The sequence below is a fragment of the Ruditapes philippinarum genome, unplaced genomic scaffold (assembly GCF_026571515.1).
Source record: "Ruditapes philippinarum isolate M1 unplaced genomic scaffold, ASM2657151v2 ctg510_1_1_1_1, whole genome shotgun sequence".
Lineage (NCBI taxonomy): Eukaryota > Metazoa > Mollusca > Bivalvia > Venerida > Veneridae > Ruditapes > Ruditapes philippinarum.
Window position 1 is genome coordinate 183,878 of NW_026852423.1, and position 25,201 is coordinate 209,078.

The following is a 25,201-nucleotide window of genomic DNA, read 5'->3' on the forward strand; positions in this document are numbered from 1 at the left end:
ATGCAAAGAATTGGACTCAGATATGAGATTATTTTATAAGATAAATGAGGTATGACAAATGCGAATAAATCCTTACCAATGGTAGGATACTACGTCATCGTGCACCTGCAAAATGCCCCCAGTCGGACTGTTTTCTTTTTTATGTAAACAAGTCGTCGACTCAATGATAAAAACATTATGTTTTTATTCTAATCGTTAAAATATAATATTTTAGTACTTGATGTAATTGTAAAATAATCGTTTTACTGCCTGGTTTAGTCCTGCAAACGTGATAATTTTTGTATGTCCTAAATTCTTCCACTCGGACTCCAAAACAAAATTTATCCCGTTTTCAGACATGAACCAGAGAGTAAAACTTTAACCGTTTTTTACAGTTGTATCAAGTACTAAAGCCACTCTTTTGATCGCTATTTTATATTTTGATATTCTAACGATTTCTTAAAATAAAACCATATTTGGTCTTCAAATCGACGGGTTACAGTCTGATAAGGAGAATTTCGCAGGTGCACGATGACGTAATATTCTACCATTGCTTACAGAAGTCCAAACATAAGTCAATACAAATCATGCTGTAACTTATTGTAAATAGCTACAAAATAGACATTTCAATCAATTTGACTAAACAGCCATCACACTGGCGGTCATGTCAATAAATCTTTTATGGTTGAAGGAATAGTACTCTCTCTATGCTAAAATATTTTTATCACAGATTATGTCCCTTTAAATATGAATTTAATTCAGTATATTTCTAATGAAATTTAAACGCTCTTTGCACATTGACCAAGTTTGATTTTACTATAGTGCGTGTTTTAGGGTGGAAAATAAACAAATTGTCGTCTAAACCTCTTATATATGCTGCCATGGTACCAAACCCGCTTTTAGTTATGAGTAAGATATCGCATAGTGACAGTATAAACTGTTCTAAAATAGCTGTAGCAAATCCTTGGCACGATTCTGATTTTATATCTTTAAATTTCCCAAGTCTGTCAACATGAACTATTGTTCGGTTAATGTTGATATATGATTTTATATTTTTTCTAGCAAGTTGTTTTATTTCTTTCGAGTCGGTGGCAACATATATAGCGTTTTGCACTTCTTCTTCGAAATACTTTAAAAACTGAAAAAGCATAGTTTCATTAGATACTTTAAGAATTGCATCTGACGGTATACTTGGATTTCGGCCCATTCGGATGTGACTGCAGATTAATTGTTTGCCTTGCACGTGTTTATCATAGAATTCACTTGCATCGTTCAATATTTTTTCACCTGGTTTAAACAATGTGTGAAGTACTAAATGAATGGCCTTTTCATTTGTAATATTTAAAAGCCACTTTAACCTTGTTTTTGCAAGTTTGTGTTTTCTTACTTCATCTATTGCGTAGCTGTTTACTGTTAACGCCACAACTTGTTTTGGCCATGTACGGTTGAAATCTGAGCTTTGTAGTGTTTCTTTTACCTTTACTAAATTATCAGTATAGCTTAATTGAATAATATTTCTTTTAGACACGGTTTTAACAAAGTTGTAACACAAAGACCAGTCGTAAATGTTTGGAAGTAAAATATTATCCAATTTACACGGTTTGTCCATGTCGATTACAAAAACTCTATTTGTAAGTATGGCCATTAAGAATGTTGAAACTATTCCTTTCTGGCGGTCACCCCAACCTCCGCATAACATTGATGAATCACATTTGTACACTAGAAACCTTTGTTTTTTGCAGTAGGTAATGTTTGATACTTTAATATTTTGTAATACATCGTTATTCAACGTTTGTCCACCTTTAAATGTCAAGGAACCATTTTCTTTAGCAATGTGTCTAGCCCATAGAGGTGGACGATTGAATCTTTGTGTAAAATTCCCGCTTTGGTATTTTGAAGTGTTTTCTTGAAGCATGTTCTCGCTTTGGTATTTTGAAGTGTTTTCCTGTAGAAGCGTTTTGGCAATATCAAAATTTAAGAATACCAAGCACAGGAGAATTGTGAATGCAACTCCCAGTGCCTGAAAATAGTAAACATTTGTCACAGTTATTGAAATAAATATACCTTGAAAATTCCTATGTTTAATATGTTAATGCAAAGTATTATAAAATATGATAAATATGACCTGATAAAAGAAACTTGTTTCTTATTTACACTTCTTTAATGATTCTTATTAGGACACGAGCTTAATTGCATGCGACTGTTTGCTTCTAACACATATGCAATTTAAAAATATAAATGCTTTAACCTCGACCAAAAAGAAACACATTTTTATTCCATTAACGCTCTATAATATTGATTACTCATCATAAACCTAATCAAATTACAAATTAAAATTTTACATGCATTAATGCACGTCACATCCGTATTAATTTTATGATATGAAGTCAATTCGAACGTCTTTCATACATAAGGAAATAAGAATTCATATAGGAAGAATCCCTTACGGCTAAATTTAAAATGTTACAGGATCGGTATGATTGAGCCTATTTAAGTGTTCATAGACGATACTCATAGACGATACTGTCAAGTACAAACCGTCCACGCCCCCTTGCACCGGCTAAAGCAGAATTTAAGTTAAACATAAAACAGTGGCATTTTGAATTTAGAAACATTTGCAGATATGTTCATAAGGCGGTTATCATGGAACCTTCAATGTGACACAAGGTGCCATTCCATTAAAAGCGGCTTATAAAACGCGTATGCCCTAAACGAGAAAACAATGGGTGGAAAGAAACAAAATGGAACTTTGAAAGGAGATCTGAGGTTATGAAGCCTGCATATCACAGAAGGAACGTCAACAGACAATTTTAATAAGCAGGCAACATCTCCTAAAGTGATCCAACATTATTCAAGTTGGAATAATGAAACTTTTTAACTCGAAAAGGCCAAAATAGTATAGAAACATTCCACAAACACAACAACAATGTCGTGCTTAGCGATCTTTATGTCTTAAACTACAAATCTAAAAATGCTGCATTGTGTCTGTATATGGCCATTGCTGTAAAGTGCAACTTACCGTCTGCTTTTATAAGTTTAATAATATTTTATTGCATCTATATAATACATGTAAGATATGATTAACACAAATACAAATCTACATATATGTATAGTGCAAATGGGTTGGGCTACAAGTTATTACATCATTAGAAACAGCCCTTCCACTTTTATTCAAATGAAAACTTAGTTTTAGTATTTCTATAGGAAGACATAAGCCGCCTATACATGTTTTAATCGAAACAAACTTATCACGTTGGTATACATAAATCAATATATTAGCTACATACATGTTTATAATGTACACAGTTTTTAAAGAAATAATATTAATATGAACATATTTAAAGCTACACGCCTCCAGATGAGCAAAATGAATATTGAGAAAAATATACTAAATTTTTTAGAAAGGTAAAACATTCAAAATCCAAGTTATATTTTACATGTTATGTGCGGTTTAAGAGTGATTTTTCAGTATTTTATTACCATATTTTTTCTGCGTTTCTAACGCAGTAAGGGCTATTTTTGCAAATTTTGACGACTTTTTGATAATTCTCCTGGATTGTAAGTGCCGATTGCATTATGTAAGTTACTTCATTTGTTCACCTCACAATATTTTACTTTTAAATACATTTCCAAAATTTTCATGAAAAACATTAATCTGGAGGCGTGCTGCTTTAACCTGGAAATCACACGGGTACCACCTAGATGATTTTCGGATGTTTACATTATATCAAACTACCGACCTAGTGCTTCAAAATCGATACATATTAACAAAATAAAGAATGTTTAATGTACACTTGAAATAAGATCGTAAATTTTCAAGCGTTTCATTTAGACAGTTATTTAGTTTTGTTGTCAATGTTGTGGTCATTGATAAAAATGTTGGAGGCTTTTATGCTCCCCAAAAGGAAAGCATATAGTCGCCGCCTTGTTCGTCTGTCCATACGTAGTGAATGTCCGGAGCATAACTTAAAATCCATTGGAGCTAATCTGCTTAAACTTCACAAAGTGGTAGAGGGCATTGAGGCGGAGTGCAGTGTCAAAAGAACTTTAACTCTGTTTTGCCCCGTTTTGAATTATCTCCCCATTTAGAAAAATCTTATCCGGGACATATCTCTAAAACTTTAAGAGACATCAAAATAAATCTTTGTTTGTAGATTCAATAGGTAGATGTGATTTTACACTTTGAACTATGTCTTGGACATAACTTAGAAAATAGAAGAGATATTAACATAAAACTTTGTAGGTAGATATATCTCAATAAATAGAAGTTCAGTGCAAAAGAACCGAAACTCTGCCTTTCTTATTTATGAAGTCATTGCCATTTGTTTATTTTTACACTTTGAATTTTGTCCGGGACATAACGCGGAAACCACAAGATATATTAACAAGAAACTTGGTAAGAAGATAGATCTCAATAAGTAAAACTGCAATGCAAAGAACCGTCGCTCTGCCTAGCTTAGTTTTGTAGTTATTGCCCTTTGTTTATTATTACACTTTGAACATTTTCTAGGACATAACTCTGAAAGTATAATAGACATAAGCAAGACATCGAGTAGGTAAATAGATCTCTTTGGGTAGATGTGCAGTGTAAAAGAACCATAACTCTGCCTTGCCTGATTTTGGATTTATTGCCCTTTGTTCCTTTTTACACTTTGAACTATGTCCGTGACATAACTCTTTACTATTAGAGTTATGAACGAAGAAACTTTATAGGTAGATAGATTTCATTTAACAGAAGTGCAGTGCAAACGAACAGTAACTCTGCGCTTTTTAACTCTGCGTTCATTTTTACACATGACATAACTCTAAGACAATATAAGATATGAACAATAAAACTTTGCGTTCATTTTTACACGTGCCATAACTCTGAAACAATATGAGATATGAACTAGAAACTTGGTAGGTAGATAGATATCATTGGGTAAAAGTACAGTACAAAAGAACCATTGGGTTGCCCTTTGTTCCTTTTCTCACTTTGAACTACGTCTAGGACATAACTTTGAAGCTTTAAGAGATATTAACATGAAACTTTGTAGATAGGCCTCAATAAACAGAGGTGTAGTGCAAAGGAACCAAACTCTGCCTTGCCTTTTTTTGGAGTTATTGTCCTTTCAATTCACACTGTATACATTGTCCGGGACATTACTGTCAAACAACAAGAGGTATGAACATGAAACTAAGTCGGTAAATAGATTTCATTGATTAGAAATCTAGTGCAAATAACAGTAACCCTGCCTTGCCAAATTTTGAAATTATTACACTTTGACATTGTTCAGGGAAATAACTCTTGAACTACAAGAGGTGTACTTTTTGTATCCAAAAACTTTTTGGGGAGCATCACCCTGTTCAAACCGGGCTCTTGTTTCCTATTTTTTTTATTTTTAGAGCTGTTGTTAGTATTAGTTGGATGTGCTCTTTTTTTGTTCTGTTTGGGTTTTTTAACTGCAGAGCAACGCTGACTTCGCCCATTGTTTTCTCGTTTAGGACACACATTCTTTTATTTGGTGACCATTTGCCGCTTTTCGTGAACGGCACTAACGTGTCTCATTTAAGATTTCATGAATATTGTCGTAGAGCACATCTGTGGATGTTTCAAAAAACTAAATTCGAAATATCACCATTACCATATTTAAATGTTGAATTCTGCTTTAGCCCCGGTGTAAGGGATTGTGGACAGAAGATTGCACTTTCCAGTTCTGTTCATGAACAGTCTCATTCAAACCGAGTCTATTCATTAAGATTTTGTCCATTTTTGGACTTTCTTTTAGATTTTTTTATATATTCTATTTGTTTGAGGAAATCTGTAATCTCAGAATCTGATTGGCCATTGAAGAATTTGTAAAACAACATAAAAGATTTTTCTGACATGGTGTACGCGTCTAATATTTAATTGATCTAAAGGAGTCTGTAAACGAACTAACTATATTCATAAGTTATTTTACTAGCAAGTTAGATTTCAGATACTTCTGTTTATCCACGCCTTCCCCTGCATATTTTAAGTTCTATATCGCCATGTATCCTCCTACAGATAATTTTCCGCTGCTTTAACAAGTAATAAATTTTGTCAAACATTAAGAAAACCACCACTTACAAGTACATCCACGATCGTATTTACAGTAAAAGAAGCGAACAGCGCAAAAGAAAACGAACTTATCCGGTATTATCAGTGAAATACAAAGTCTATAATTTTCATGTATTTTACATTTTTACATATCTATGAAGTATTATTATAAGTTATAATTCATTACCTCTAACGATTGAATTGTTTTGTTATTATAAATGTTTGTCAAACTATTTTAGTGAGAAAGCTTTTCTTTGAGCTACAACGACATTCGCTATAATAGAAAAAAAATACATTACGGTCAGAATAAAGTGAGTACGAAATAAATTGTTTTGTTTGTACTTCTTATTTACTGCTTTTTTACTTTGAAAGAATCTACTTCAGACTTTACATTTCGTTTCTATTTAAAATACTTTGTATGTGCCAACATATGTATATGATTTTATATTCAAAAAATGTAAACATAAAATTTAATAATAGGCTCGATATCACAATCCTTATGAATCTATGTCCCATGTTTCCTAAGATACGATAAGCAAATTAACCAGTTATATTGCGACCGAGTATCTTTTTTAAAGGTACTTCTTGTTACTTTTAATTTTTACAAAGATTAACCAGTCTGCCACAGACCCCACTGTTTGTCAATAATTTCATGCAATTTATCAATTATATCATGTGGCAAAGATCAAATACTACACCATAAAAAAACATTATCTGAATAATTGATTTTTACTCGCAAGGCGCTTAAGTAACGGTTTAAACGCACAAAAAATCATATCTGTACGGTTTAGATCCATAAATATATTTAAACAATCTGTTTTTTTACAGCTGCATTTAAGATTTGAAAAATATTTGTTTTAGAGTATTCATTTTTCTATTTGTTTAGACAGATTTTTGAAACAAATTCAGCCAACGTCAAGAATGAGTTGAATGAGTCTAGACACAACAAATTGCAACGAAAACAAAGCATAAGCCTGTTAAACAAATGATAATAACTACAAACAATGCGGCAACATTAAGTGCAAGATATCACAAAAGATAATGACAACTGAATTTCACTAACAACACAGTTTTATCGAAACGATAAAAACATATGTATTTCTGTTGTAATGTGACGTGCATCATAACACATATTTGTTTCGACAAACTGCCCTTTTATTCAAAGTTATACATAGTTTATCTGTAGTATAGGCGCCTCTTTGGCCCGACGATCTGCGCAATCGTGGCGGCCATCTTGCATAATAGTCATTTCCGGTAGCCATATTTTTCAGTAGCTGCTCGATGCACATTTTTGAATATGTGCGTGGTGGCCATTTTAGATTCTATATATAGAAAAACATCATTGTTTTCAGGATGACATCATCCGTCTATTTTAAGAATGACGATGAGCAGGTCATCATCCTTCTATTTTTAATCTCCCGGAAGTATACGGAGCTGACTCGTTTACCCGTTTTAGGTCTTAAATAGCGGGCAATGAAGGTCAGGTCCTCAGACCTAGATGGGGAGATAAATATCATTGTCAAACTAAGATATCCTTTATAAATGAAATTAATTGAAACGTGGTAACACTCAACAGAATGATTAAATATGAATTAAATAAATCAAATATAGCTCCAACCGCTTTTATGGAATAATTGTAATTTATGTTGATGTTAAGACCATCTAATAAAAGAAATGAACACATTTTTGTTATTAATTCATCTTTAATATATGTGGTATTCAAAGTAAGCCAAAATATACATTAAAAGATTGTGTATTTTGGTTTATTTCAGCTTATTTAACCTGCAGATATGTCAAGGCTACGGTTATGGTCACCAACTGCTATGACATCAGCTCATTAAATGGTGAAAGATGAAGGAATTCCAGTATATAGAGCTGCATAGCTAAATGGACTTCCTCTTACTACTTTGAGAGACCGGGTTGATATTAGAATATCAATTGATTGTGTCAAATCAGGACCCTGTCCTGTGCTTTCTTTAGATGAAGAAGCTAATTGTGTGAACACTTAAAAGATCTTGCTCCTGTTGGATATGGTTAAACGAGGGCTGAAGTGTTCAATTTAGCCTCTGATTATGCTGTTTCCCTACGCAAGAGGAAAGATGATCAGCCATTTACTCTTAATTGGTTTTAGAACTTCGTAAAGAGGTGGCCAGAACTTAATGTTGTCCGTCCATCAAGTCTGTCTGGACCACGGGCTAAATGTGCCAGTGAAGAATCTGTCACTCAATACTGAAATGAACTTGAAAGAATTTTAATTTCTTTAAACATGCCTGCGAGTTTTTCTAGTAAATATGTCATTTTATAATAGATTAAATCCTGCATTGAAAAAAATGACAGTCGTATGATTCTGACCAATAAGTCTACTTTGAGAAATCATTTGATGAATATCGACTCTACCGAGCGTGGTGAATACAGCTATGAAATTAAACTTGTGTGAAGGAAAATGAAGAAAATCTTGTAAGTCGTGGTGACTTATCCAATATCAGAAGGATTTCAAGGAAAGGACAAAATACATGTAAGTTTAAAGTTTTTTTAGGTTTTTCTATATTTGTGTAATAAAGCTATAACATGAGCAGTATTTTTATCGCACACGCACTCTCATAATCACTCTCATATGTAAAAATATTTTATTGGCTTTACTCCAGACTAATTAAAGTGTCAACGAAACTAATGAATAAGTTATAACGATCCTTTTTATAGTAATTTGGGGTCTTTTGTCGCCTAACACAAACTGTGCCGAGCATTGTCAAGTACAGGTATGTCATTCATGTTGCTGTATCACAATCATGATCTGACTGGTGGTCAACTGCCACTCAGCTATGTGACCTCCATTGACATATGTCTCTACCAAAAAAATTATCTGTCTTATGTTGCGGTTTGGACCGGAATATCCGTCCCGGCAAGCCTCGTTACCGCCCAATGGGCGGGTTCCCGAGGGACGGATATTCCAGTCCGAACCGCAAGCATATACCAGATATTTTTTCTTGCATATTCTGCCATATTATTTCATATTTAAAATGGTTTACCTCAATATAATATATGTGCATGGAAATTAAAGTCATTTTCATCCATAATTATTTTCTTACAATAGCGTTTGAACTTATAACCTAAATAACAACGGCGAAATGACGTCATCCTAAGCACATATTTCCCTTATAAAACGACGTCATTTTAACGCGGTTCATTCAAAAAATTGCGCTAAAATGACGTTGTTGTTTGGCACGCGACTCATCTGGCACCCCCAATGCCAGATAAAATTTCCGGCATGGGTAAAACTCACGGAACCGCCAGACTGCTAGGCAAGAATGTCCTATCTCATGAATAAGAGTGCCTTTTAAAGGATATCAGACACAGTTTATTACGATAAAATCCTCACTAACAACATGGATATTTTTAATTTTGTTTTAATCTTTCATCACTCTGCTTAACTTATATGAACCCTGACCATCTTTTAATAAAGAGGGCAAACCTTCCATAATGTTTGCATATACAAAATGATACATATTGGCTTGAAAGAAAATACTGTTCAAGAATGAATGTGTAACTGAAATAAAATGTTTAGGGGTCAGATTTATTAGTCAATGTTTTTTTGTACTTTAGATGAGATAACGATAATTAGCAAAGGGAACTGACCGATGGTTATCGTGTCATAACGCTATAGCTATAGTAACGGATTAAAATTTGATCATTTTTTCAATAACAGATATTTTGTTTTGTTACCAAATTGCTCTTCTTTGATAATATTGTCATTTTTTAAACTATGTGCATGTATTATATATCAAAATGCTAAGAATTGTGTTGAAACAGCTATCTATTTACTTTTCAATACCATTGGTAACGGTGAAAACATTTAACTTGTTTATCAGTTTTTTTGTCTTTAGGGAAACCGTTTACGATATAGATTATCTTAATTTTTACATCAAATGATAGAGTTTATTAAATCCTTTAAAATAAGCCCTAGGTTCTTGGTTCGATTTTCAGCTGTTCTCAAGTTATGGCCCCTTAGCGATTATTAAACCAATTTTTCAAAGTCTATAAAACACTTAGATTCATAAACCGTCGGAAATATCTCGGTGAGTAGATTCAGAATCTGTCTGGGTTTAGGGTCTAACATAACTTGTAACTGAGATATTACAAATAAAGAGTTAGTATATTTTTGACAATGATGTTAGGTTAAAGCGTTATTGCACTGATTTGCTTTGAAATATTGAAACGAATCTAGTGTCCTTATTTATGGATCGATTTTATCAACTTTGGATTCAAAAAAATTAAGGTATTCAAGGGACCTTTCAGATGCTGTCGACACTTAAGTTCATACAGGAAGTCTAAAATCACTCTTGCGTAAGAAATATATGTTTTTATATTGAAACCATCGCAATTCACTCATTTATAAATCGATTTCAATGATTTTCTTTTCATAGGTCATGGAGTCATGAACTTAAGATAACTCTCTATCAAATGCAAGATGAAACTGACCAATCAGTTACACTAACTCATTATAATTCTGATATTCGACCAAGAAACATGGCTAGCGACAGATGCAAGTTCAGTAATCAGAGATATTTACAAGCTGAAAGAAAGATATCAGAGAATTGCAGGATGACAAACCAACAAAAGGGCATCAGCTTAACGTAAATGCGACGGAACAGCCTGGAAAATCAGCAGGAATATGCGGACAGGGCTTCAGAAAACAAACGAAGCTATTGGACCCATGTTGGCGAAAATGCCTACTTTAACATCACAGACAGCAGTATCTGTGTAGACATTAGACAGTACTGGAAGCAAGAGCAGAAAAAAGTACGAACTAGAAAGGGTATATGTTTTAGACCGAAATGGTATTCCTGTTTGAAGGAACTGGTTTCAGTGATAGGAAAAATGTTACCTGGATTGGGTGCAGTAGTGCCCTGCTACCTTCAAAGCGATTACATGAACCAGATAGGAGCCCTACAAAGCCCGGAGTGCAACCCCAATGATTGTGTAAACTTGTAAAAACACGTGACTATAAGTAGCAATGACAATATTTCTATAAATAGATCGTTAACGTTATTCTAAAAATAATATCCAATCAGAAATCACACCATGTGTATATAAATGAATGCTCCACGAAGCTTTGGCATAAACAAGATGAACGCCATTGACTGCCCACCCCTCAACAAAAATATGGAAATAATGATAACAGACTGGAGACTACTATTTATTTAACACAAAAGGAAGGGACATTGTCTTATGTTTGCAGAGGCTTTGCAAGAGAGTGTCAGACTGATTATGTACGCAACCAGAAGTACTCAATATTGACAAAGCCAGGGTTGTCTACGTGAAATGAATAATTTAGAGCTGGAATGTTTACTCGAAAGATACCCAGTCCAAGTGTGTGCTGCTTATCAAATCCGTAAACATAAAGGAATATTCGTAATAGCCAAAACAGGCAAGAGCAATGGATCAGGGAAACATTGCGTTACCTTTTTTCCAAAACAAGGGCCGTACGAGTTATTTCATTCCCTCGGAAAAATACCAAGTGACTACAATGTACGCCATGAAACAGTATTAACGAACAAGTCTTGGATGGTGTGTGATCCTATTCAGATACCAGACACTAAATCAGAAACCTGTGGACCGTATTGTGTATATTGTATCATAACCAGATGTACTGAAAGGACTATGAAAAACATTATCAAACCTTTTAATGTATATAATAAACAATGAAATGATATATATGTTAGAAATATTGTAAAAAAAAAACAACTCTGAACTGTATTTTTTGTATTCATTTATTTTGTATAATTATATTGCAATAAAATATATGAAAAAAAGAACCTTGTTTTTAAATTATATGTAGTCTATTTTAGTCTTTGGAGATTTTCCCGCCTTTTGAGATTATTTCTTCCGTTCTCCGGGAGGTGTTAATGACACATTGGTAGGTTCATCCCCCTTTATTTCTCCAAATCCTTTAGTTTTCGGTTGCAACATGCGTTTATTTTTTGTAAGGTACCAAAATAAACTTTTCAATTTTGTCAATACCGATTCTAAATACGCGCAAGCAATTTTCACCAGGGTGTAGATCCCTTGAGGCTTATGTTGAATGGCATCCCTTTTTTATTTGGAAGCAATTGTTCTGTTGCCAAGAAAATAAATAACCTGTCTCTCGCGTTTAAGTTGAGCTTTCTCCGTAGGTGTAAGACGTATTCTAAAGCGCAGAAAATTATAGGCGATTTGAGAAAGAGCTTTCAACTGCTGTTTAGTAATTGTACTCAACAATGCCTTCCTTTGAGTGGGGGTAGTGCTTTTAAGGAGATGTAAGTAATGTAGTGGTTTTTGGATGAGTTCGAAAATGATTAATCTTAAAAGTTAAGTACTGCGTCGTACTTCAGTTTATAAACTCGGGGATCCTCGCCAGGAAAATATGCGCTACTCTAACAAGTTGAGTACTGCTTCTTACTCAACAATGCCTTCCTTAGACTGAGGGTAGTGCTTTTAAGGAGGTTTAAGTAATGAAGTGGTTTTTGGATGAGTTTGACCATGGCTAATCTTAAAAGTTAAGTACTGCATCTTACGTCAGTTTATTAAATATCGGGTCCTCGCCAGGAAAAATATGTGTTCTTAGACGGTATCTATCCTCTTCATGAGGATTCATGCCTAACAGAAAATAGCCGTATTTTGTACTTAAGGCGTCTTCAAAGGCTTTAATAAATCTTTTACTTTTACCTGGATACAGCTGCCGTCCGAATATTCCTACCTGAAAAACATCTCTTAAATTGTCCATCAATACCATATATTTTAAGTATTATAGGCAATTGTCCTTGCATGTTTACATCCTGGATAGTTTTGAGTGATACTCTCCTGTGGTGGCAACCTTGTGTGAAAGTAGCTCCATATCTTTGTTTTTTAATCTTCATGCATGAGATCATGAATGATAATCAGTTTATATCTTTTGTATTTGGTAAAGTCGTCAATTTTTTTCCGCTGTAGGTATACCTTGTTTATTGTAAAAAATGGAATGGGCCGTTCAATTTTATCAAATAAGTCCTGATGAATACCATACAAATATATGATGTGTGCTGGTGGGTCTTTAGAATACATATCTCTCAAGTTTTTTTCAACAACTTGTACACCCATTGCGTTTTCCGCTTCCTGTCTGACAAACCGTTTTGAAGGGATAAATTTTATGACTGAGACAATGATAATAATGTCGACAATAATCAGTTGGCAAAAACAGACAATTTGAGCCAGTACTCGTATACCTAATAACTGCAACTTGTATCCGTAAGAGTGGGACTCGGTATCGTTCATATTCTTACGATAGATAGTATGAAATAAGCAAGCTTGTAAATTCTTACATACTTTTATTCAATAATATTCATTTTTAAATCACATATGACAAAAACAGAATCATACGTGACAAAAATTGAAAAATTACTTACACTTTTTAAAATACGAGTGACACTTTTTGAAGCATCATTGACACTTTTTATGAAACATCATTGACACTTTTTTTAAAACAGACACTATGGAAAATTACATGTAAACGTGCAATAACTGAAAAATGCGTAACACTTTTTGAAAAACGAGTGACTCTTTTTGAAAAACGAGTGACACTTTTTATCCATATTTACAAATCAAATAACGATATTTTATTATAATATCCATACGGCACTGTGTCATAATCGTCCAGTTTTCTATACTTGGTATACACCATCTGATCATTTTTCTTCCCATTTATACAATTTATCTTTTCTTTTATCTCTACAAATTTTACTAGCGTTTGTTATAACGATATTTGAATTATTTTGTGAGTCTGTTTGGCAGTCATGTTTATATTGCCATTCTATTTGTATCATGTATCATGTAAGTATGTGAATATTTAAAGGTTCTTTCGTCGGATCGGCAAACAACTGGAAGAAGAGGTTGGCTTGTAGTTCATGAAAGAATTTTGTCTGGCGCATATTGAGTCTCTGATCAAACTTGCCCTAAAAACTGTTAAGACATAATTTAGCAAGAGCTCTCAAACCCGGGTTCTTCGATATGTTTGCCCGATCCAATGAAACTCTCTCTTTCTGTAAGTATTGATACACGTAGTTTGTCATATCTTGCTCATTGTGTATCCAGTCAGAAGAACCGCTTGCTTCTTCCTTAAACTTCAAAAATGTGTTTATGTAATATGCAAACAACCCTTCTGATCTGGTTTTGCGTCATATGTGTGGATTTCTCCCTGTGGTACACTTTTTAAATCTTTTTAATTTGATACCCTAATTAAATGGCCGTTTGAATCTCCGGAGTGAACCATGTACCAGTCAACTCTCTTTCTTGTTTTGAACATGCGCATGGGCTTTGATTTTCAGTATCGGCGCAGGTCCTACAAAGGGGGAATTTCAACTTGTTATGTGCGCGATACGGTAGCACGGGGTGGTATAATCCTCTGAGTGGTATTATTTTGAACTTAGCGTTACCAAAATAGTCCTTTAAAACTTTCCCTCTGGTCTCACCAAACAAATATATGTAAGCTTTCTACGAATTGTTTCTGTTCAGTATTTTATATCTTTTATTTTTTGAATTCGTTATTCCAAATGCATACGTATTTTATACCTTACTTTTGGATGTAAGCTTTCTTTTTCATTGTTAACGCGTGCAATTCATCAAATGATTTGTTAGTGAGTGGATGGCGCGTTTCTTCTAACATCCGGGACAACCATTAAATATACAACCATGGTACTCATAGGACGTGTTTGTTTACTCACAGTTTGCGTCTAATTTGTAACATGTTCCCGGTAAAATTTCTCTCCCTTTTTAAAGTGTGCTAAATTTTGACATTTGTTGTACACGCCATCCATTCTAACCATTGCATGGACGCTTCGCTGTATTGATCATTATAGCCACTGGGAGGAATTTTCGTTATTGGTTTCCTTACTAATTCTTCTCATTTACTTTCTCCCCCATGAATTTGGTTTCGAGGATCCGTTCGTTTCCGTGCAACACATAAAGCTTCCCGTCAATTAATTTTATAGGTATCTAATTATCAATGCCCTCTTATTTTACTTTCCATTGTTCTTCTACATCTTTGGCTCCAAGGACATTCATGCAGACGGAAGCTATGGTCACAGAATTAAATGAATCCACCGCTCCATATCTTTTCTGAAAATCAAACACGTTGTCCTTTTTTTCACTCAACCACACAAACAATTTAGCTCTCTCTCTTCTCACTCATCAATTTATGACCATAATACTGCGCATCTGGGTATATATGGGTCTACTTAATTCTGATTCTCGGTAGTTTTGAAGTAATGAGGAAACCAACCTTACTGCAATTCAATTAATCCAAGAGCTTTTCTGAATCCGCATTTACCCGGACACGGTCCTGGGATTTCATTTTCGTATAAATCAGGTTGTCACATTCGACGAACCGAGTACCGCATTTTTTACATATAGATTCAGGGTTTAATGGTTTATCGATATATTTTGGAAACTCAGTATGTGCTACTACAAAATTGGGATGATGAGTGGCTTTCCGCACCATGATAATTTACAGTGTTGACATTTAGGTCATCATTTACATAACTGTTTTGATTGACAGTCTTTATAATTTGGTTTTCTATCCGGTAAATATCCATTTTTACATTCTGACACTTCATCATGACAACATTCAAAAGAAAAAAAATATAATTAGAATTATAATGTTCTTTGGCTGGTATTGATCTAAGATAACAGTATGTCCATTCAGCACGTATTGTTCACACCTTTCGTTTATCATACATCTCTATAAATCTGCCTAACTCACCCCTATTGCCCTCGCCATACCCAGTTGATCATTATTTTCAATGGAGGTTTTTAACTGGAGAGAACTGTTCTTTCCTTTCAATTAAGTGATTCTTCGTCTTGTTCCTCCTTTCAATAAATCGATTCTGCCAATAGCGATCTCAAAACTTTTGTCAATGCTGAGATTTTTATAACTGTTTAGTACCTTTTCTATATTTTTTCATAACCGTCTCGCATTTAGTTGGTCTGAGGGGTACACGATCAGGTGGTGCAGTCCTCCGTGTTGGATGACCACTCTTAACAAATCGTTCCTCGCAAAATCGCCCCGGGCTTGATCCAATACGTCGTTTTACCGGTCCTACCGTCGGTTCCTCGTTCCCACTCCAAATCATGATTGGGGATTCCACTCGCTATCTTGTACGCACAAGTTCGCCACATCTTCCATCTCGATTAACGTTTCACGATAATATCAAAGTGTTCCATGTTACTGGTATGAATTTTAAAGTAAGAATTAAGAAGTAGTCTCATGCGCGTTCTTATATACTCTCCACTGATCGAGCATCATCTATTTTTAGTAAGAATGTCCTCGTTCTCGATTTTGATGGCTTGATTTAAAAAAGCAACACCTGTTAAAATGAGTCATCACTGAAAAACCTTATAATTGACAAGTTTAAACAAGTACCCTTTGTTAGGGATTAAAATAAACCCACGCTAAACATTGCGGCGACTTTAAAAGGATTAACTTTGACATTTCCATAGGCTATTGTTAGTGTATCCGTCCCTCAATAAACACACGCAAGACATTGCGGCAACTTTAAAAGGATTAACTTTGATAGTTAAATAGGCTATTGTTAAACCATCTGGTCTTAAATAAACATACGCTAGACACTAAGACTATGATCACGTTCGGTGCACCTATGATCAGACCTGAGCATTAAAGGGACTCCACTGAGGTTTTTGACATGACGGGACTGGAAATACTTTTTTGAGATTATTACTCCATTTGATGTAAATCTTTACGTATAAGGTATGTGCAAAATTTCAGATCATTAGCTCCCTCCGTTTTTCCAGAATAATTATTATAATAGTGAAAAATGACCCAAAATTGAAAAGCATTTAAACGCTTTTCAATCAATTCGAGACTAGCACAAACATATGATTTTCAATGTATTTCTTGTTTATACTTTGGTTATATTTTATTTATTTTTCAGTTTTACGTGGTCATGTTTATCTATGTAAAAAATTAAAATTTTATGTTTTTTAGGCTTATAAACCTCAGTGGAGTTCCTTTAAGAAATAATACACTGATGATTTGTGTCATTTGGTTTTGACCCGCCAAGAAGTAAACAAGTAATATTGTTATCAATTGTACAAATGTATTTATTTAAAAGAACTTATGTATACACTACAATTAATTCATTAATTAACGTTCATTATCAGTGTTTATAATCATTTTATAAAGAACAGTGTAAGCTTTTTTTGATTAATTTTATTCAAATTTTATTATTCTGTTTATAGTTTACCCAGTTGTAAGAAATATCTTTAAATTAATCATTTATAAAGGATCATTCTAGGGCTGAGAACCTGACCTTCATTGTCTGCGATCAAAGCCCTCAATCGGGTATACGAGTCAGCTCCGTATACTGCCGGGAGATAAAAAAAATTAGAAAGATTATGACTTGCTCAATGTTATTCCTTTGAATAGACGGATGATGTGATTCTAAAAAATAGAACAATGATGTCATTCTAAATATAGAATCAAAAATGGCCACCACGCACATATTCAAATTTTCACACCGCGCATCTACTGACAAATATTGCCGCCGGAAGTGACTCTTATCCAAGATGGCTGCCACGCATGCAAAGAACGTGAGGCCAAAAAAGCACCTATACTACTTTTATTTTTTAAGACAATACATGCAGTATTGTGCACATCTCTTGAAACTTTAGTAATCATATTCGAAGCTTTATTTAATTTTGAATCGATGTGTATTATACAAATTTAGAAAGCAGGAAATGTTAAAATATACCAATGTTATTTTTTACTTATACATATAACATTAATACTTTGTCTTTTGCAATGTATGTTGGAACCAATTTAATTGTTTTACTTATTTTTGAACGTCTAAAATGCTTCTAAGCATATAATTTAAGTAGTTTATATTAATTTATCAGTAAAATGACGAACGCGGGTATATGGAGCACTATGAGTACTGTCAGGCGAAAATGTACGGACATTGATATAGTATCGGCTTTGTTCTACTATGGAAAAAAAACACACATAATTTATAAAAAAAATAGAGCGTTTTCATTGCATGACAAAAAATGCTGGACACTAAACATGAATAATGTATGTTAACGGAATAAAATGTTCCGGAATGAAATATTTAAGCCTGATGCGTATATAATGTACTTCAATTTAAGTTTCATACACGCATTTTGAAACGATTCGTTCTAAAAAATCAAACAATATTTTTTGCATCTTTATACACTTAAATGAGATTAGTTTTCTTTCCTTCAAGGGTATAAATGTTTATGTTATGAAATATTATTTAGCATTTCTTTTAACAGTAAAGCTATCTAGTTTCTATTATCCTATATGATGATCATTCTAGGAAGAATTGTCGATTCTCGAAAGAATCGAAACCTAGAATGGCTTTGTTGCATATATTTTATACGTTAACTAAATAAATGTTCCGGTTGCTCTTTAAAGTAGGGTTTAAAGGGACTCAAAGGAGGTTCTTTGACATGATTGAATTTGATTTTAAACCATGAAGGTGTATAAATCCTGGCATGTTTAGATTTTTCACTGAAATCAAGACGACACTTTATATAAAGTAGCTACACCAATACAACAGAAATAATACATATAAAAAGTAACAAAAAACGAAAAAATGTTTTACTCTTGGCTCAGATTGACAGAAAGTATGTATAAACAAAATCCACAATTTTCATGTTTAAATGTTGAATTCTGCTTACGTCTAATCTATGAGCCGGCAATATTTCAATTTTGCCGTTTTGGGCATTCTTCCGGGATTCTGTTTTTGTCTATATTGAACCGTGTTGTACCATGTTGTTGCAATGACATGCGGGTAGAGAACATAGTCTGTAGTCATTGAAGATGAAAGGCAATTTAAAAATATTGGCATACTGAACTTGACTTTTGACATTCAAATAAAAAAAAAGACTTATCGTCCATAAAGGTTTACACACATACTTTTTTTTATCAAATTATATACTTAAACATCTAATGGTCAATTACATTGTGCAGATTCTGTTAGAAATTTTGGGATATCGCAAGCCTGACATAGATTTATTGTTAATAAAGAAATAGTTTGAGCTCATGATGTAATTCAGTATACCTAAACATTGTGTACAATTCTACATAACATGTTGCTTATACCATTTTTATTATATTTTTGATAAAGATCCTTTTGTTAAAAAGAACTTCACTTATATTTATTTAGTAAAGGGTGTCCATTTTGAAATCAAAGACGGCCACCATTGTAGTCAATTAGTAAATCATGTTAAATTATCATTCATAAACGATTTTATGTCAAGTGGCTTAACTGGAAAACATTACACAATATGAAAATAGTAAAGGTCAATGGCGGCCATTTTTATTCGATCTTTAGAAGATCAAGGACTTCGAGTACAGCCGTGGTATGGCAAAAAATGGATTCAGCGTACCTGAATTATGATAAAAGGATTGACTACCTGATTGTACTAAAATACCGTTAGACTTTAAACGGAGGGTCTTTTTTAAAAAACAAACCCGTCTAGCCAAAGTCACTTCAAATTAAACATCCAAAATACTGATGTGAATATTTGAATGTGTTTTTAATGAGTATCACTTTGACGGATATTTTTCATAACTTGAATTTTCTACGAGAATATTGACAGAAAATAAACAGAAGGCTAAAATCAATATCTTAACAAAAGGCTCTGAATAAATCATTTCTATTGGAAGATGGTCTTAATATATGTAGCAGATACGTTCATTAGAAATTATTTATTCAAAGCCTTTCGTTTAGATATTGATTTGCACACATGAGTTATTAGTCCAGACCTACATCAAATAACAAACACATCTCGGAAAAATATTTTCAGTCCCATCATGTCAAAAAACCTCAGTTAAGTCCCTTTAAAACACTACTTAAAAGAGCAACCGGAACATTTTATTCAGTTAACGTATAAAACATATGCAACATATGCAACAGAGCCATTCTAGGTTTCGATTCTTTCGAGAATCAACAATTCTTCCTACAATTGTCATACCGAATATTAGAAACAAGATCATTTTACTGTTGAAAGAAATGATAAAGAATATTTCATAACATGAACCTTTATACCATTGGAGGAAAATTATTGTTTGATTTCTTTTAGAACGAATCGTTTCAAAATGCTTGTATGAAACTTAATTGAAAGGCATTATATAAGCATCAGGCTTTAATATTTTATTCCGGAACATTTTATTCCGTTTACATACATTATTCCTCTTAAGTGTCCAGCTTTATTTGTCATCCAATGAAAACGCTCCATTTCTTATAAATTATGTTAATGTTAATGTTATGTACACGTTAAAAATAACATTGGTATATTATAACATTTCCCTACTTTCTAAATTTGTATAATGCACATCGATTCAGAATTTAATAAAGTTTTGAATCTTTTTACTAGAGTTTCAAGATGTCGTGCAAATCAATATTTGTCACTGCATGTATTGCCTTAAAAGATAAATTATGTGTAACGAAATGAAGAAATGTGCAGTCTGTCGAAACAAATAGGTGTTATGATGGGCGTCACATTACAACACAAAACATCTGTTTTCATCGTTTCAATAAAACTGTGTTATAAGCTCTACGGTCGTAAATGTGTAGACAATTCCAAGATGGCGGACTGTCAAAGTAGTAAAGGTAGTTGTCACCTTTTCATTTGTAACAATTTTACTTCAAAATGTCTGATTTTAATTCATATAGTAAAATGTATGGTGAACGTGTTCAGCTTCAGAATCATATAGTGAAACTCAATTGTCATTATCTTTTGTAATATCTTGCACTTAATATTGCCACATGTTGAAATTAAAAGTTTAAAAGTGGATCTCGCGTTGTTTGTAGTTATCAACATTTGTTTAATAGGCTTATGCTTTGTTTTCGGTGCAATTTGTTGAGTCAAAACATTTTAACTCATTCTTTACGTTGGTTGAATTTGTTTTGCAAAATCTGTCTAAATGTATAGTAATATAAAAACTGTCAAACACGTTTTTTTCAAATCCTCAATGCAGCTGTAAGTAACAGATATTATAAATATATTTATGGATCTAAACCGTACAGAGATGAGTTTTTTCTGCGTTTACACCGTTTCTAAAGCACATTGAGAGTAGAAATGAATTATGCACGATTCAGATAATGTTTTGTTTATGATGTAGTATTCGAGCTTTGCCACAGGATATAATGGATACATTGCATGGCATTATTGACACAGTGGCGTCCGTGGCAGACTGGTTAACCTTTGTAAACATTAAACTAACAAGAAGTATCTTTAAAAAAGATACTCGGACGAACTATAACTAGTTTATTTGCATATCGTATCTTAGGAAACATGGGACATAGAATCATAAGGATTAAGATATTTAGCCTTTAATTGGATTTTACTTTTATACTTTTGAAATATTAAAGTCATATGCATATGTTGACACATACAAAGTATTTTAAATATTAACAAAATGTAAAGTCTGAAGTAAATCCTTTAAAAGTAAAGAAGAAGTAAATCAGAACTACAAACAAAACAATTTATTTCGTACTCATTTTATTCTTAACGTCATGTATTTTTTTCTATCATTGTGAATGTCGTTTAAGCTCAAAGACAAAGCTTTTTTTTCTAAAATAGTTTGACAAATATTTATTATAACGAAACAATTCAATCGTTAGAGGTTATATAAATACTTCATAAGTATGTTGAAAACATAAAAATTATAGACTTTGTATATAACTGATAATACCGCTTAGTTCGTTTTCTTGTGCGATTTTCGCTACTTTCATGCGCATGTGTAAACACGGTCGTGGATGTTCTTGTAAGTGGTGGTTTCCTTAATGTCTGACAAAATTTATTACTCGTTAGAGCAGCGTTAAATAATCTGTAGGATGATACTTGGCAATATAGAACTAAACATGTGTAGGGGAAGGCTTGGTTAAACAGAACTTAAGTATCTGAAATTTAACGTGCTAGTAAAAGGAATATAGATAGTTCGTTTCCAGACTCCTTTAGAACAATAAAATATTAGACGCATACACCATGTCAATAAAATCCTTTTATGTATTCTTCAAATTTTACAATGGCCAATAAGATTCTGAGATTTCAGATATTTATTTTAAAATGAACAATGCAATTCGGCTGGAAGAAAACGTAACAAGCACATGTACAATAAAAATGGAAAAACAGGAACATTTGAAGGTTTATTAATTTTATGTTTTATTATTCATTTTCCAAGTCTAACATAAGCCTTCGTCAACTGTAAATTTGCTTAGATAACAGCAATCATCATGAAATAACATAAGCAAGTAAAAGCAGTTTACTTTGGCCGAGTAATTTTATACGATACTTCTTGTTTAACGTGATAATCATGACCGGGTATGTCTGAAAAAAAAACAGACCTGTGCACGTGCAAAAGATAGACCTCATAACAGATTTCTTTCTTTGAACAGGTGTATCCGAAAAAATAGACCTGTCACAAACAATTGAGAAGGTTTGTAATTTCTTTTTAAGAGGATATTTAACGCAATAATGTAATGTTTCCTATGTAAAATTCAAATAATATTGTTGAATCATTGGTTAAATTCCGAATAGTTAATGATCATCCCTCATTTATGATTCATGTGCATATTTGCTGTTCATTGTGCATACATATATCAAATAACAAATCGTAAAAGGATCCAATGTTTTCAACCCCATATTATCCATTTATGTAATTCTCTCATGCATAAACCTAGGTTGTCACGTTGATCTGTAAAAACAGGTGATATCGGTTTAAGCTAAACTGAGTTAGAAAAAATGCAGTAACAGTTAATCGAGGTTTATTTTGTCAAAGATGGGAAAAGAGAGTTTAAATTTGATTCTAAATATTACCTTTGTTTTTTTTCTAATAATATTTAACACTTTGATTTGTAATTGTACTAAAGAATTAATTGTTCGATCTGATACGGATAATATACGGCCCTAGCACAAAAACTGTAAATAAATTGTAATACCTTGTCATAAAGAAAAAATGATGTTGAAAATTTTAGTATTTTATTAATACGATCGGTTAAATGTTTAAGACCGTTATTATGTCAACGTTTAAAAGCTGCGCAGTTTTGTTTACCGTGATATCACTAATGTGAACATTATTTATCTCGTTGATGAGGAAAGCGCAGATTTTTTAGCTGAATTTTCTTTTCATTGTCTTTGCTGTTTGAGAATGTTATTCATGGCTTTTATTTCTAGAGAAATTATCAAATAGATAAGAAATATATTGACACCAATAAAAAACGATGTCGTAAAACGATTTGCAAAGTTTGAAGAGCACTTTAAAAAATATGTGCATGTTCTTACCCTATAAGGAGACATCAGCTTGTCATTTGATATCCTTGTTCCTTTCACCAATCTCATATTTGCCTATCAAATTTATAGAATGAAAATGAATTTGACTTAAAATAGACATAAGGACACTTATTTTCCAAAATTAATAAAACGCAATCTTGCTTTAATGCAAATATTGAGAAAAATATTTATCTATCAATAAACATCATATAAATGCTTATGCGAAACATTGTTTCTGGTTTAGTTTTAACAAATCCTCGAAAGATAAATAATTGCTTGCAAAATGTTTAGGGCATTATATTTGAAATGGTCTATTTGTAGTTGATAATGCAACAAAAAAGAATAAAAACCCGTTTTTTATTCTTACACAAAAACTCTTAAATTTCCAACCCTTCCCCTTGTTGGGTGGATGAGGAGTCTTTTAGTTGTTGTGTTTAAGTAAAATTACCTGGTGGGATTCGAACCAACAAGGGTTAATAGCAAGTAGGAACAGGAAATGACCTTAACTATACAACCAAGACACTAAAGCTTCATCTTCAAAATGATGATTTAACAATTATTATAGTGCCAAGCTTATTTTGAAACTACTAAGTACATTTTATATCGATCTGATAAAATAAATTGCAAATTGTGTAACTTATGGGGATTCAGCTTTGTCAGCCATGTTTGTTTTTACTGAGTAGGTCCAAAGTGAAAGTATGCCAAAATTCATTTAACAACAAAGCTAACAATGTAAAATGATGAACCATTTGCAATGACACTCCCAGGTCTATGTTTTAAGGACTGTTTTAAGGTCAAAAACAAGATTGTATTTGTGAAAAATGCGACCAAAAACAAACTGTTGCAAAGTTTCAACCCAGTTTAAATTCAGTTTTAGTGCAGACGAATGCTATTTGTAGCAGCAAATACAAAAATTTGAAAACTTAATTCCAAATAAAGGGGTATCTCATGTCCTTCTAAGCACATGGTCTCCATTATTGTTTGTAAAAAGTAGTGCAAGAAGACAATCACAATTTATAGCCTTATGAACTACAATTAAAAATGAAAACACATTCAAATTTTAAAATTTAACATTTAACAGTAAAGTGTGTCTGTCTGTCATGTACACATGAAATAGAAAAGATGTTTATTTCACTGGTACAATTTTATAACACATGACATGCAGGCCATATTTTTTCAAGGTAGATAAACTTCTTTCCTTAAATATAAGTTTTTGCAAGATTTTTGTATTTGCTGCAAAAAAGCATTTGTATGTTCTTAAATTGACTTTAAACTGGATTTTACCATTTATGAAATGTGCATAAAACTTTGCAACAGATTGTACTTGATCTTCAGAAATTAAGTACATTCAAGGTAAATATTCTTATTGTTATCTTTTTTAATTTTGTTTATAAAAGTCCTTAAAACATAGACCTGAATGTTTACTTTCAAATGGCTCATCATTTTACATTGTGAGCTCTGTTGTTATATGAATTTTGACCTACTTTTACTTTGGATCCACATAGTAAAATCAAACATGGCTGACAAAGCGGAATCACCTTAAGAAGGGAAATGATATTTTACATTATTTTTGTTTTTGTTTACAACTATATGTTTACTGTCGGAAATATAAAGAAAAAACTTACCTTGTTTGTAGACACCTTCCAAATGTACACAATTAAGTATGTGCCGTGTGCAAAATCGTAGCTATTGATTTTGCACATGCGCTTTAGATATTTTCGAAAATGAGGGTTATACAATAAGTTATTTTTGATCATCGTAACCCTTTACGCTTTACTTAAAAATTTACGTTGTTATTAAAATATAAGGCAAACATATCTCAGGTAATGTTAACAG

At 32.8% G+C, this 25,201-nt stretch overlaps 1 protein-coding gene across 1 annotated transcript; it reads right to left on the reverse strand.

Annotated features, from left to right (window-relative positions):
• Positions 1–63: 63 nt before the first annotated feature.
• On the reverse strand, positions 64–25,092 carry LOC132760075 (uncharacterized). The gene is made up of 3 exons (XM_060751971.1): positions 24,991–25,092; positions 23,378–23,440; positions 64–1,999 (listed from the first exon to the last, which is right to left on the reverse strand). The coding sequence occupies exons 1-3, from the start codon at positions 25,066–25,068 to the stop codon at positions 749–751; spliced, it is 1,392 nt and encodes a 463-aa protein (XP_060607954.1). The 5' UTR covers positions 25,069–25,092; the 3' UTR covers positions 64–748.
• Positions 25,093–25,201: the final 109 nt, after the last annotated feature.